This window comes from Drosophila mojavensis, unplaced genomic scaffold, assembly GCF_018153725.1.
Source record: "Drosophila mojavensis isolate 15081-1352.22 unplaced genomic scaffold, ASM1815372v1 contig_80, whole genome shotgun sequence".
NCBI classification, from domain to species: Eukaryota; Metazoa; Arthropoda; class Insecta; order Diptera; family Drosophilidae; genus Drosophila; species Drosophila mojavensis.
The window spans coordinates 1,714,650-1,728,654 of NW_025318906.1; the positions used below are offsets into that span (position 1 = coordinate 1,714,650).

The 14,005-nt window shown below is 40.5% G+C and overlaps 2 protein-coding genes across 2 annotated transcripts in view; one reads left to right on the forward strand and one right to left on the reverse strand.

Annotated features, from left to right (window-relative positions):
• The window catches only part of LOC6578394 (heterogeneous nuclear ribonucleoprotein K homolog), a 27,988-nt gene extending 18,584 nt beyond the window's left edge, over positions 1–9,404 (reverse strand). Inside the window, exon 1 of the mRNA XM_015163121.3 lies at positions 9,197–9,404. The gene's annotated coding sequence lies outside the window, so the exon portion shown is untranslated. The remainder of the gene's footprint in view (positions 1–9,196) is intronic.
• A 266-nt stretch (positions 9,405–9,670) lies between these two features.
• Positions 9,671–12,780, forward strand: LOC6578396 (autophagy-related protein 9A). The gene is made up of 2 exons (XM_002004272.4): positions 9,671–11,491; positions 11,560–12,780. Exons 1-2 carry the CDS (start codon positions 9,835–9,837, stop codon positions 12,480–12,482), a joined length of 2,580 nt encoding a protein of 859 aa, XP_002004308.3. The 5' UTR covers positions 9,671–9,834; the 3' UTR covers positions 12,483–12,780.
• The last annotated feature ends 1,225 nt before the right edge of the window (positions 12,781–14,005 follow it).

Genomic DNA, 14,005 nt, shown 5'->3' on the forward strand with positions numbered 1-14,005 from the left:
AGGCGGACGCATTTTTAATTAAAATGCTGAGAGTTTGAACAGCCGTTGGCCTCAATTGCTTCAAAAGCAACTAATAATAGGTTAATTGCGTTGTCAGTAAAGCCACAGAGCTAGAGGGAGACAGGGAGAGCGAGCCACAGAGGGAGGCCAGGGAGGGTACATAAATAGGGGATGCGTGTGCTTGAAGGACACTTTGTAGCGGTTGCTTTGGCTAGTCTGAAGATGAGTCAAGTGGCCATTGATTAAAGCAACCGCAGAAGCTTAATCAAATATTTACAGCTTCCCAAGACATATGCCAAGGTTTAGATAGAAAGAGAGAGCAAATGCGTGAGTAGGGGACCTAAATGAAGTGCTGTCTGAGGGGCAGCTGAGCAATTGATAGAGCCCAAGCAAGTGGAGCTGAATGTGACATAAATGACAGGTAGCAATTATGTGAAAATCATTTGATTGACACACACACACACTTAAAGAGGGTGAACAGGAGAGCGACAAAGGGAAAAAAGAGAGAGAGAAAGAGAAATACACTCGCTTAGCCACATCCTGTTCAAATAGCTTTTGACAGCGCACACACGCCTAACCACAGGCGCGGCCACGCCTACACAAGCCCCTCGCACATACAATACGAATAAGCGGGAATATAACAGGTAGGCGTAAGCTATAGCGTCTCTGCACGACTGTAGGATACCCTGTAAACATTGAGCGATTTTGGGCGAATGAAAAGAGAAGGAAATAAGCAGTTTAACGGCTTTTGGTAAATCGATAAATATCGATATATACAAATATAACGATATTTGAGCTCTCTACGCAGTAATTTAACAATGATTCATGTTTGTTTGTATTTCATATAAGAATTTGTATATTCTATATCTAAATCCTATATTTTTGACCTGAAATCCCATTGGATACCACAGATTTTCTCTTTAATATAAGCAAGTTGTTAGCATGGAGAGTAAAATGTTTATATAAAAGTTTCAGCAATACTTTATCGCAAGCAATGCAGCAAGTGATATTTATCGATTTAGGTTATAAAGAGAGCGAGAGAGTGAGAGAACCGAATTAGATATGAAATTTAATATCGTAATAGTTTTATAAAACCTCAGAGGTAATACCAACTTTTTAGTACAAGTTTTCCGACAATTACAACTTCATTACTAAAATTGTCCCTACAGGGTATAAGTTAGTTGAAGTGTGCGGGGGTTAGACACATTTTTTCATGTTCGACACACACACGCACGCACAAGTGGTCTGCTGACCACAAAAATGTATGCGTAAGAGAGGGGGAAAGAGATAGGGGGAGAGGAAGAGCCAAAGGCGAGACGTGCAAAACCGCGTCGCAAGCGAAGAGGAGGCGGAAAAAGGAAACAGGAGGCAGTCGAGCACCAGGAAACGGTTATATGCGCACCCAGGCTGTTATTTTATGCAGGACAATAAAGTAGCAGCATATTTTGTGCCCCTTGCCGGACTGAATGCATGTGTAGTTGTGTCGCTGTTACCAAGCCACCCCCTACCGGTCCGGCCTTCAGTAAACTTAATTGGACGCTGCTGCTGTTGCTGCTGCTGGTGCTCCTGCTGCTGCTGCTGACGGTGGGGTATATGCGTTGGCCTAGCACTCTATAATTTAGCGGAAAAACAGCTAATGGACGTCATGTCCAGTCCGAACGCCACGCAACAGCAACAAAAGGCGAGCAACAGCGGGGTCTTTTTGGTGGGCGGAAATGCACACAATTGACAATTCTCATACATACATATATATATCTATGTATATATGTATATATGTATATGTATGTATGTATAAACGGTAGTCTGCCCTCGCTCTATGCGCGTTTTGTGTCTATCTGTCTGTCCACTTCAAGGCTTTTATGGACATGTCAGCATGCTCAGCGAACCTACACAACGGCCATCGCGTGTCTACCAGCTCCCACCTAGGCTAATTCCCTACCTTAGACCACCCCCTTCCCAACGGCCCCTCGCGACCCCCTCATCAACCAAATGCCTGCGCTAAAAACTAATGTCCTTATGGCGTGCGCTGGTCTGAACAACACCAAGTTCCGTGGTATACTAAAAAAAAAAAAAAAAAAAAAAAAAAAAAAAAAAGAGGAAAAAGAAAAAACTTTGTCAATTTTCCTGCCTTTGCTGTCTTGTCTATTTGACTCTCTGCTCTGTTAAGCATTCGATTTGAATTATTAAGAGGCTTCGATTGAAAAGCAGTTGGCGCAGACACCCAAACCCAAACCACTTATCCCACCACCACCTCTCACCCATTAACACCCAAACGTGGGGCCATATATTCGTATCGAAGTCAAAATTCAAATCCATCTACATCTCGACTAATTATGCGCCTCTCGCTTCATATATATTTGCATGGCCTGCATAGTGAGCTAATAAAACTTAATTATAGACGCGGTTAATGAAAAAATATTGAGCTGTTAAAAGTTTAGTGGAAGCTTTTAAACTATTCGAAAAGAATTTGAAACAAGTTTCCGTGAATTATGCATTTAGCTGAAGTATTGTTATTAGCATTATTATCATAAATATTCCTAATATGCATAGCAACAATATAATGAATTATTCTCATATGTATTATTCTGTTCATTTTTATACCCAGAACCCATTGAAAATGGGAAATCAGGGTATAATGGTTTTGTGAAAAGTATGTAACAGGCAGAAGGAATCATCGCAGACCCCATAAAGTATATATATTCTTGATCAGGACGACGAGCTGAGTCGATATAGCCCTGTCCGTCTGTCCGTCCGTCCCTCCGTCCGTCCGTCCGTCCGTCCGTATGAGCAAAAGGATCTCAGAAGATATAAGAGCTAGAGAGCTGAAATTAGGCATGCATACTCGTGAATACCATAGGCAGTACGAGTTTGCTTTATTTTTTCGATAACTCATCCGATAACTTTTTTATCGAGAATAATCGAAAAATCGACTTGGTTTTTTCAGCCTAATTTGGACACTTTTAAACCTGGAGACTTCAAATTTGCCTTGTATATAGAGTTAATTGACACAAAGATTTTGTAATTTACAGATTTTGGATACCACGCCCCCTTCGCCCCCAATTTATAAAAAACGCATTTCAAGTACTAGAGACTTGTGCTTTGGAATGTACACACATTTTAACCATATGATTACGCTCTAAAAGTTTCATTAAGATCGTGTGTCTACAAAAGAAATTATTCAACAAATAAATTGTCATAATATTGCCCACATTGCAGCGCAGCCTAAGCGCTGTCGCTGCTTACTGCGCAGCTAGCAGAGCGCGTGCTTATAAGTGCATGTGTATGTATGTGTGCATAAAAAAAGTCCAGAATGATTAGAATATCAGCTTGGAGGAGGGTTCAGGGTATCTCCTAGTCGAGCAGTCTCGACTGGAGCCTTCTTACTTGTTATTATAATTATATAAATTAATAAATACCAATAGCAGTAAGAATATTAAATATTAATCAATATAAAAATAAAAATCAATGTCAATCATAATCATTAGTATCAGAATTAGCATTAACTCCAGCATTAATGAGATTAATTACCATTATCATTATCATTATCATTAGTATTAGTGTTAGTATTATCATTATCAGTTTACTTATATACAAACATTACTATATACAACACAAGCCATTGTTTTCCCACTAATCTATTTCAATTATCTTTCTCATATCTTAAGTGTACTTCCAGATAAGACATGAAGCTTAACAATATTTATCGACGCTCAGACTCATACATATCTACATAGGAGTACCGTCACCAATATCCACATTTCTACCGTTGCCTGCTACACACCTTTCATGCTGAAACACCTAAGCGAATCTAGCACAGGGAATGCCCCGTGGCTTCTTTTTATACCAAAAGCACATAAGTCACAAATATTTTTAATTTAAGCTAATTAATACGTTACGTTTTACTACGAGCATAAATAAAACTATAAATGCCGATTCGCATAAATTATGTAGATAAAGCTTAAGTCTGCAGTTTCTTCTTCTTCTTCTTCTCTTATTGGCGACTGTAATTGTCATGGCTTGAAAATAGTTTCGTGTCGAGTCATTGGCAAGTAAAGATGATGATGACGTTGATGATTGTATAATGAAACATTCAATATTCAACATATTCGCAATTATACATATATAATGTCATGGGAAAACAAGAAATGCTGCTGCTGCTGCTACTGCGGCTGATGCTTCCAAAGGCAGCTCAAGGCTCTTTCTCGACTCGTGAAACGTGTTTGCAGCAAATCGAGTATTAGCATAAAAGCAACAACTACAACAACAACAACAACCAACAAACAATAACAGCATAAATATTTGTTGCCTGCCTGCCATTCAATAAGACAAAAGCCATCAAAAACGACTTGAACGAAACATGTTTTGCCCGAGGGGGGTTTTGAGAAGCGCATAGAGAGGACATAGACGGACGGAGAGGAGAGCTGCGAAGCAGCTAGTGGTAAAGGGGTGTCAAGCGGTAGTGTGGGTTCTCAAAAGCATGTCGAGGAAAGCGTCAAGTTGCGTTAATAACTAACAACAACGCGAAACTAGTGAGAACATTACCGGGCTCAACTGACTACATAATGCTCGCCTAAGGTATAGAAAAACTCTATCTACGCAAAAATTTATAATATAATATTCTGATTCAGCTACAAAACGAACTGATTCAATATTTATCAATGAGAGATAACTGCATATGCTCTTATATTTCCATATGACAGGGTATATACCAGTCGAGATTTACCGAATCTCTAGACAACGTTGTTTATGTTGTAATATACCCGAAGCCTTATGCCTCAACAAATAAATAACAGAAATCTTATCAGCATATCAGACAAGGGTACACATCAGTATAAATTCCCAATTTCAAGTCTCAGACAAATTGACCAAACCTATAGACTCTCTCTTTTGACTCCATGAACAAGTATAACAACAAATACAATTCAAGATTAAAGTTGCATGTTTTATGACATCACAGCTGCAAATCATAGAAACAAATCTCTACAGATGAATAAACAACAACGGCAACAACAGCAACAACAATAACAACAATTAGCCCGCATGTGTGCATGCAACTGTTGTAGATGAAATATATTTCATAAAATGTATTTGTTAATGCGGGCAGAAATGAATATTTAAACAGTAAAAATACACGACTATACGAAAATAAATATACATCAGCGTTGCGAGATGAACTCTAAAAATTACTAAGACTTGAATTTCAAATGAATTATTTTACAATAATATTAAATTGTTATTCATTTGTTAGTTACAAACTTTGACTATAAATCGTATATCAATCATGATCTAGGAAAACATATTCAGTTTTGAATATATTTCATCTGATAACAATGAAGCAGCAAAATAGTTATAATGATCAAAGCTTAAGATCTTATAGTTATATTGAAACATTATTATGCGCTTTATATACAATATCAATGGTTTATTTTTAAGCATTCGAGAGTATTTCATTCCCAAACTACAATGGCAGCCCTCGGACCAACATATATGTATGGCATGTACACAGATATTTGAGACAGCCACAGAGCAAAATTCAGTAAAAACTGTTTTTTCGGCCTACGGGGAAATCAGGAAAACAAAATGCAGCTTGAGAGGGGGAAAGAGATAGAAAGAGAGAGGAGTACGACGAGTAAGGAGTGGAGAAATAGCTGGATAACAAGCTACTGATGATATTTAAACAAAAAATATACGGATAATGGGGAGTGCCCAGCTACTGGATACTTCGTAATCCGGACTGGATAATGGAGGTTTTCTTAATAAAGTTAAAGTAAGCTTCGTACCATCGGCCACACCCTTTTCTATCTATAACACTTATATACAAATTAAACATTATATACTTATTTACCCATTTCTCTATTTACCTAAGGGGTATACACTGTATACTATGGAGAGAACAAGTGCATATAAGTTAAGCCGATTGCGTTTCCAGCTATGGATAATCTATATAAAAAGTGCATAAATATTCAATGATGCGTCCAGCTAATATTTTATGAACAAGCCAAACACAACTTTTGAATGAAGCCAAAAAAGCAAATACAGAAAAAGGCTTGTCATACACTTATACATATATTTTTTTTTGGGTAGGCTGGCTGCTTTTATGTGTTTGATGAGTAAATATAGGCCGAGCAAAAAGAAAAAAAAAACACCCCCGCCTAAGAGAAATTTCATTTAATAAACCAATTTTTTGTTGAACAAATGTTTTGAATGTTTCATTTTTTTCGCATTTTATTTTTTGGCGTGTCACCAAAATTACAAAGACAACAAATAAACATTATTCAACATGTTTATACAATATATATATTATATACGTATTCTTATCGGTTTTTCTTTATTAGCAAGCTAAGCGAGCAGCAGAAATAAATTTACATTGAAAACAATGCAAAAATTATGAAAGAAATCAGTGACAAAATAAATATATATATACATATATAGAAAGGAGTGGACGACTAGGTCATACCCTGACATATTCTTTTAGCCTTTTGAAAGCGTCTATATTTATCTAATACAGTTTTTAGAACTTCTTTGTAAGACAACCAAATCTGTGTTTGTGTACCAAAATTACTTAGCTTTAAGAACCTTACTTCAACAGTCAAAATTTCTCAAGAATTCAATAATAAATAAATAAATAATATATATATATGTACACAATTTTTATATTTCCAGTTCAATTAAAACCCTGATTAAATTGTGTACACAGATTGCAAATAAGATTAGAAACATACAGACTGTTAATCAGCAATCGGGAATATATATATAAATGTATATACCGTATATTTTTTATGGCTTCGCTAATAATAAGATAGGTTAACTTCGTTGTTGGCCAATAAAATAAAATGAAGTGTATTTCGAGATTTTTAGCTCAATGTCAATGAACGCAACAAAACACAGAGCAGACTTGGCAAACAGAACAAAAAACGCGGCATATTGGCTAAGAACGCGTGTGAGAGAGAAATACAAATAGAGATTCAGAGATATAATACAGCACACATACATACACACAGACTATATATATTATACGCTGAGAACAATCTCAATGATTTGGCGAACTTGGCGTAGAATTGTCTCACTGCCAAAATATGCAAAGAAACAAAGCGCACACATACATGCATACATACACATACACATACAAAGATGTGAGCCCATATATATAGACGACAGCTAAACACGCTACACAAATTAGCAATTTGGCAGAGTTTGACAACCCGTCCTCCTCTCTCGACTCACCACTCTGCCGCTCTCCCTGCCTCTCTTTTCGCAAAGAGAGCAAATAAAAGTGAGCGCTAAAACTGGAATTTGCAGGAAAAAAGCAAAAGTTAATATATTTCAAATACAGAAGAAAAAAATTAAGTTCGTTTTCAACTGAGATTCCAAGCGACCAAAATGGCAATTGAAACAAGTTGCTAGACAAAACGAAAAACAAAGGTGTTAAACACATTCGATTTATGGCATCTTCACTCTAGCTCCCTGTCTCTCTCTCTCTCTCTCTCACTTGAGTTTATTTACAATGGAATAGTTTATGTAAAAACATTTTGAAAGCTAATACTTTTTTTTGCCCTGGGAAATGTAAATAAATTTGTAAAAATTCATATTTTACAAAGAGAGAAAGAGATAGAGGCTACAATCTTTGATGTTTAGTTTATATAACAATAATTATAGTATATGTTAGTTAATAATACACTCTAATATATAATTTAGGGGTAACTTTGAAGGAGAATTAAACATCACAAGCTCAACACATTCGCTAATTAGAATCTACAAACACTGATAAGCCCATAGTGATAGGTTGCGACCGACTGCGAAATACCCTATATAACAGATTTCTGAATATATTCAGATGTTATATTCAGATGAATGCAAATTCCCATGATTGTTGACTGCTATTGGAAGAAGTTCACAGGTTATGTAAACCAATATATTTCTACTCTACTGTTATACCATCACTACTGTTATACATTTAAATATATTTTCAATAATTCTACTTGCAAGTTTGCTCGTCCTATAAAATTATATATTTGTATTTGCTATACACTCACAAAGTGTTATATTGTTATACGTTTACATATAAATTTGTTATTCATTTACTTGAAGTGTTAGGAAGTTCGTTATAAATGTTATACATTTATAAATGTTTTGTTTTGTTGTTAGCCGTTATACCTTTTCGTATAAACAGTTCTATATTTACTTAAACTCTCGTTTGCTCAGCATTTATCTTCTTCACTCTCTATCTCTGCCCCTTTCGCTTGCTAACCTGAAGCAGTTGCTCTCACTCTTTCACTTTGCCTGTCAAAATTTCTCTCGATTTTTCTCTTTCCTCATTTGATTTTGTGTCTCGGTTGATCACACGTGTCTAATTACATTAATTGACCAAAATAAAAACATCTCCACTCGATTCGATCAATCGATTGATGCTGTGACTGTGGCTGCAGCAGCAGCAGCACATAAATAACGGCAAAATACTATGCATAAAATGTAGGTTATGCTGTATTTGTCGTTTTTTGCCATATTTGTAGCGGCACGTTGAACTCAGCGCGCTTAGCGAAGCGAAGCGTGGGAGTTACTATTTTCGAGTAAACAATTTGTTTTGATTTTATCTCTCGACTTGCAAAACAACAACAAAGAATAACTAAATTACACTATAATGAAGTTGCTTATGAGTGTGTGTGTGCGTGTGTGCCGGCACACGCGGTAGCCAGCGAAAAGGCGCGTGGAAAATAGCAAAACAACAGACAAAAGCAAAGAAGGTAACAGAAACAACAGTTAAATCGCTAACAGCGCCGTCGACTGCGACGCCTTTGCACTCAAAATGCGGAAAGCCGGCGCGCCATTCACATGCGAGTGCAAGCGAGAGGGCTGATGTAACATTACAGCAAAATAAGCAAAAGCAGCTCAGTCCAATCTATTTTTCCCTTCTCAAGAACCTTTTAGCTTGGTGGTTGTAAATACAATGTGAATGGGAAGCCAAAAGAAGCCACGAAAGACAGTGCACAAGGACTGCACAATTGGCAATTTGCCGAAAGCAATGCAAAGCACAGTATAACATTTTTTATTAGTTCGCACATATATAAATACACACACACACACACATCTTCACATATGCGCGTACGATACAAATGTAATGTGAAATTCGCAATTTCTTAGGTGACAAATTCTTTCGAGTATTTTTTCCCCTGCACGTCGCGTCGTTTTTCTAACTTACCTCACGCTTCGCTTTCTTTAGTTTATGCTCCGCGTGCACAAACAACACTATATATTTTTCAGCTTCCACAAACACTAAATAAACTGATTTGCAATCCTTTGTATTCTTTATTTAATATTTAACACAAAAACACGAGCAAATTAATAACCGAGCATTAAAATGACTGTACGTCTATCGTGTACTTATTTTTGCATTTTTTGTTCAACCTAGAGATGGACGACCAACGATAGTCAGCAATTGCCAAGGCATCTAACAGTGCTGTAATTGACTCAACAGTCTGATAAATAACATTTCTGCTCCACTCACTCCACACTTGAATAGAGTTGCATACTTTTTAGCGCATACAAATGGTATTAAATTTATTTCGACATCTAAAAGTAGGCATTTTTTGCAAAAACGCATCAGGTGTTCTGCAAATTGAGTGACCAGCTGTTATATGTCGAGTGTGACCAATTAATTCTATTTTGGGCATTTCATTAGTACTTTTATACGCAACGCATTATGCGAACAGTAGCCAAATTCAACAACAAAGAAGACGAATTATTCATTTAAACTATACTAGATAGATAGCACAGTGATATAAATATATATACATAGGAAAATATACAATTGACCTTGGGCGCTGTGAGGTGTGCGTCATGGCTAGCCCAAACATTAATTATCGCTCCTTGGCTGAGGAGCACGCAAATCCATTTCAAACAACAACAACAACAGCAGCGAACATAAAAACAAATTTGGACGACGCAAAAACATTTACAGCTGCTGCGCATTTAGGCGAACACGCGGATGACGAAGAAGATGGAGACCAGGAACACGACCACGAGCACGAGGATATGTCACACAATAGTGGAATTATGATACATATCGTTCCCGAAACTGGAAAAGAATCGCAACGCTGGAATCACATCGAAGATCTCGATTCCTTTTTCTCCCGCATGTACAACTATCAACAAAAGCATGGATTTCGTGTTATTGTACTGGACGAGGTGTTTCAGGTGCTGGAGCTCGGGTTCGTCATTTGGCTGTTTACCTTTTCGACGCACTGCATAAAGTACGATGTGCTCTTTGGCAATAGTTTGCCCGAGCCTAATCGAACTAAAACGATGCTGAGCGACGTCTTTATATCGACGGGTGAATGTGTGTCCAAATTTGGGTTCTTCACCTATCTGACTATATTCCTGGCTGCCATATACCTGGGCATACGGCTGCTCAAGACGATCTATCACATAACCCAATACGCTGATATCAAGAGATTCTACAACACTGCCCTGGGCATCGAGGACAGCGACTTGGATAACATCACCTGGCACGACGTGCAGCAGCGCACGCGCAAGGTGCAAGCCGAGCAGCACATGTGCATCGACAAGGAGCTGCTCACGGAGCTGGACATTTACCATCGCATTCTGCGCTTCAAGAACTATTTGGTGGCTCTCATGAACAAGCAGCTGCTGCCTGTCCGCTTCCAGCTGCCATTGATTGGCGAGGTCGTCTCGCTCTCTCGCGGCATGCTCTTCAACATCGATTTCATACTCTTCCGCGGACCTGGTTCTCCGTTCCAGAACAATTGGCAGCTGCGCGATGAGTTCGCCGTGCGCAGCAATCAAACGGAATTGGCCCAAAGGCTGTCGAAGCTGATATTGGGCGTGGCACTAGTTAACCTGCTGCTGGCTCCCGTCATATTCCTCTGGCAGCTGATCTACTTCAGCTTCTCGTATGCGAACATCTTGCGCAAGGAGCCCAGTGCCTTAGGTGTGCGCACCTGGTCGAACTACGGACGCCTCTACTTGCGTCACTTCAATGAGCTGGACCATGAGCTGGATGCACGCCTGAATCGCGCCTACGAGTACGCCGATCGCTATTTGAGCTCCTTCTCCTCGCCTCTGGCTGCTGTGATAGCCCGTAACGGCCTCTTCATAAGCGGAGGCTTGCTGATCCTGATACTCGCCCTGGGCATCTACGACGAGCATGTCTTCCAGGTGGAGCATGTGCTCAGTATTATCGCTGCCTTGACCGTTGTCGGCGTGCTATGCCGCACCTTCATACCCGATGAGAACCTCATCTGGTGCCCCGAGCAGCTGATGACCGCCATCCTAGCCCACGTTCACTACTTGCCCACCGAATGGAAGCAGCAGGCCCACACTGCCCACGTGCGGAGCGAGTTCAGCAACTTCTTCCAGTTCAAGGCGGGCTATCTGCTCAGCGAGATCTTCAGTCCATTCGTGACGCCATTTGTGCTCATCTTTGTCTTTCGACCCAAGGCCATGGAGATTGTTAAGTTCTTTCGCAGCTTCACAGGTGAGTTGGCTCATCTTTCTTTCTGCTCTATATATCACCATATATAACTAAAACTTTTCCATTTTCAGTTTCTGTGCGTGGCGTTGGCAACGTTTGCTCTTTTGCCCAGATGGACGTGCGCAAGCATGGCAATCCCGATTGGCAGATCAACAATAGCCATTTGTTGGATCTACCTGGTCTCAACAATGATCCACTGCATCAGCAGCAGCAGCAGCAGCAGAGTTTGGCTGGCGGCAAGACGGAAATGTCGCTGGTGCGCTTCACTCTGAACAATCCAGAATGGCAGATGCCAAAGGAGGCCTCCAAGTTTATCAAGGGCATTCGAGAGCATGCCATCGATGAGCTGGTCCAGGCGAAGACATCGCCACAGACAGCGGCACGTGATAATCCGCTGATGCACAGCCTGATCTCATTTGGCAACATTGGCGAGGCGTACTCCTCCATAGCCAACTCTGTGTTGGCTGCCGATGTGAGTCCCGAGCAGCTGCAGCTCTCGCAGTCAATGAACGCTGGCCGTGCTAGCTTTAACAATCCTCCAGCTGGACTTGGAGTTGGAGCCGGAGCAGCGGCTGCATCCGACTTCCGCCAGATGCTGCAGCAAAATCTGGGCGAGCCATTGAGCAGCATGAGCATGGGTCCAGGGGACAGCATGCGAAGACTGCGTCTTAGCAAGGCTGAAGGACGCCTCGAGGGACCAACGGATACCCTGCTCTACAGCCTATACGGCGTGGAGCCACGCCTCGCCAAGAATCCGATTGGCGTCACCGTTGCGGATATGTGCCTTAGTGCTCTCTACTTGCACGAGCTGAGTCAGCAGAAGCGCTTGTCCCGGCAATCGCGCATCGAGGAGGCTGACGAGCGACCCGGTCCAAGCTCAAGGGGGCCACGCCCACAGGCACCGACACAGCCGCCCACCGGATCGGCGGGCCACACCGTGATTACCTCCAAGGCGGCCGAGCGGACGCCGCTTTTGGGCAACATTCGCTCATAGCAGCGACCAGTTTGGATCTAATTGATAATATCTATGCATAATACTTATAGACTTAAGTAAAAAGAGAGAAACAGAAACTAAAACTAAACCTAAACCTAAAACAGAATTCATTGTACTAACTACTAACACTACAAACACCCTCCCCCTGCTACTAGCGTTTAAGTTGTAAAGTGTGAGAAAAAAAACAAACAAACTGTGTGTGTGTAAATCGAAACGTAAATCGGACGATGTCTTAGTGCTTTAGCCTTAGCTAAATCTAAATACGAAAAGCAATAAATTAACTGCATCAACGAACCAATTGAAGGAGTGTTGCTTTCCATGGGTGTGGGAAAAGGGAGAGAAGTTAGACAGAGAGAGTTGAGAGATTCCTTGGACAGAATGAGAGTCAGCTTTGGAGAGGGTAGGGAAAGGAAATACAAATGAGAATATGTATAGAGAGATATGAGAGTTAAGTCACAAGAGAATATGTATAAAGAGATATGAGAGATATAGAGTGATAGAAAGATAGCAGGAGTGGGAGGCAAATAGTAAGAGAGCAAGGGACTGTGAGAGAGAGAGAGAAAGAGTGAGAGTGAGAGGAAGGCATATAGAAAACTGTGAGAGAGAGAGAGACAGAGAGAGAGAGAGAGAGAGAGTGTGTGTGAGTGAGAGGGAGGCAAATAGAGATAATGCATGGGAAAGTAAGAGAGAGAAAGTGGTAGAGTGAGGAATGAGAAATATGACTTTGAGCAAGGCAAAATGAGGCGAAGAGGACCTAATGCATATAGAGACCAAAATCGAGGAGCAAGTGAGGGTGAAAAGATATGAAGCCAACATGCAATCAACTATATAAACTCTCTTTTCCTGGAACTACTGCCAATGCTTCTAAGCTCTCTTTAAGGGAATCCTCCAATGAGATCATTCAGGCCTCTGTGCTCCAATCAGCCTTAATTTAGTTGTCACGCTGCCATCTCTAGTTATGCCGTTTCCATTCCCAGGAATTGTCGACACACCTGCGCACACACCGCACACCGCACACCTGCATACATACACATACACACATACAGACATACATACATACGTATATCTATAGCTAAATAGTTGCGTTTTGGGTGGACGACGTCGCATCCAGCTGTGCAGCAGCGCCTCGTGTGTCAATGGCCACACACGAGCCCCATTTGGAGCTGGGTGTTGATGGCCAATGGCGAAGTTAGAGTCGATACATATACACAGATATGTATGTGTATATATTTATATGTGTGTGCTTGCATTAGCATCAGCATCTGCATTAGCTTCCAGCTGCAGCGGAGCTCATGCGATGGCCAAGTTTATGAATTATGAGCGTGTCGCGTGAGATTGAGCGAGAGTTGTAGTCGGATCTCGCATGGTAGTTGGAGTCGAGTAGGAGTGTGGGGGCAGAGCGCTCTAGCAGCTCTAGCAGCTCTTGCAGCTCTTGCAGCTCTTGCAGCTCTTGCAGCTCTTTGGCTGTGTAGAACACGTTGTCTCATTTTTACGCTGCACGCCAATTTTGGGTGAAACGTGGT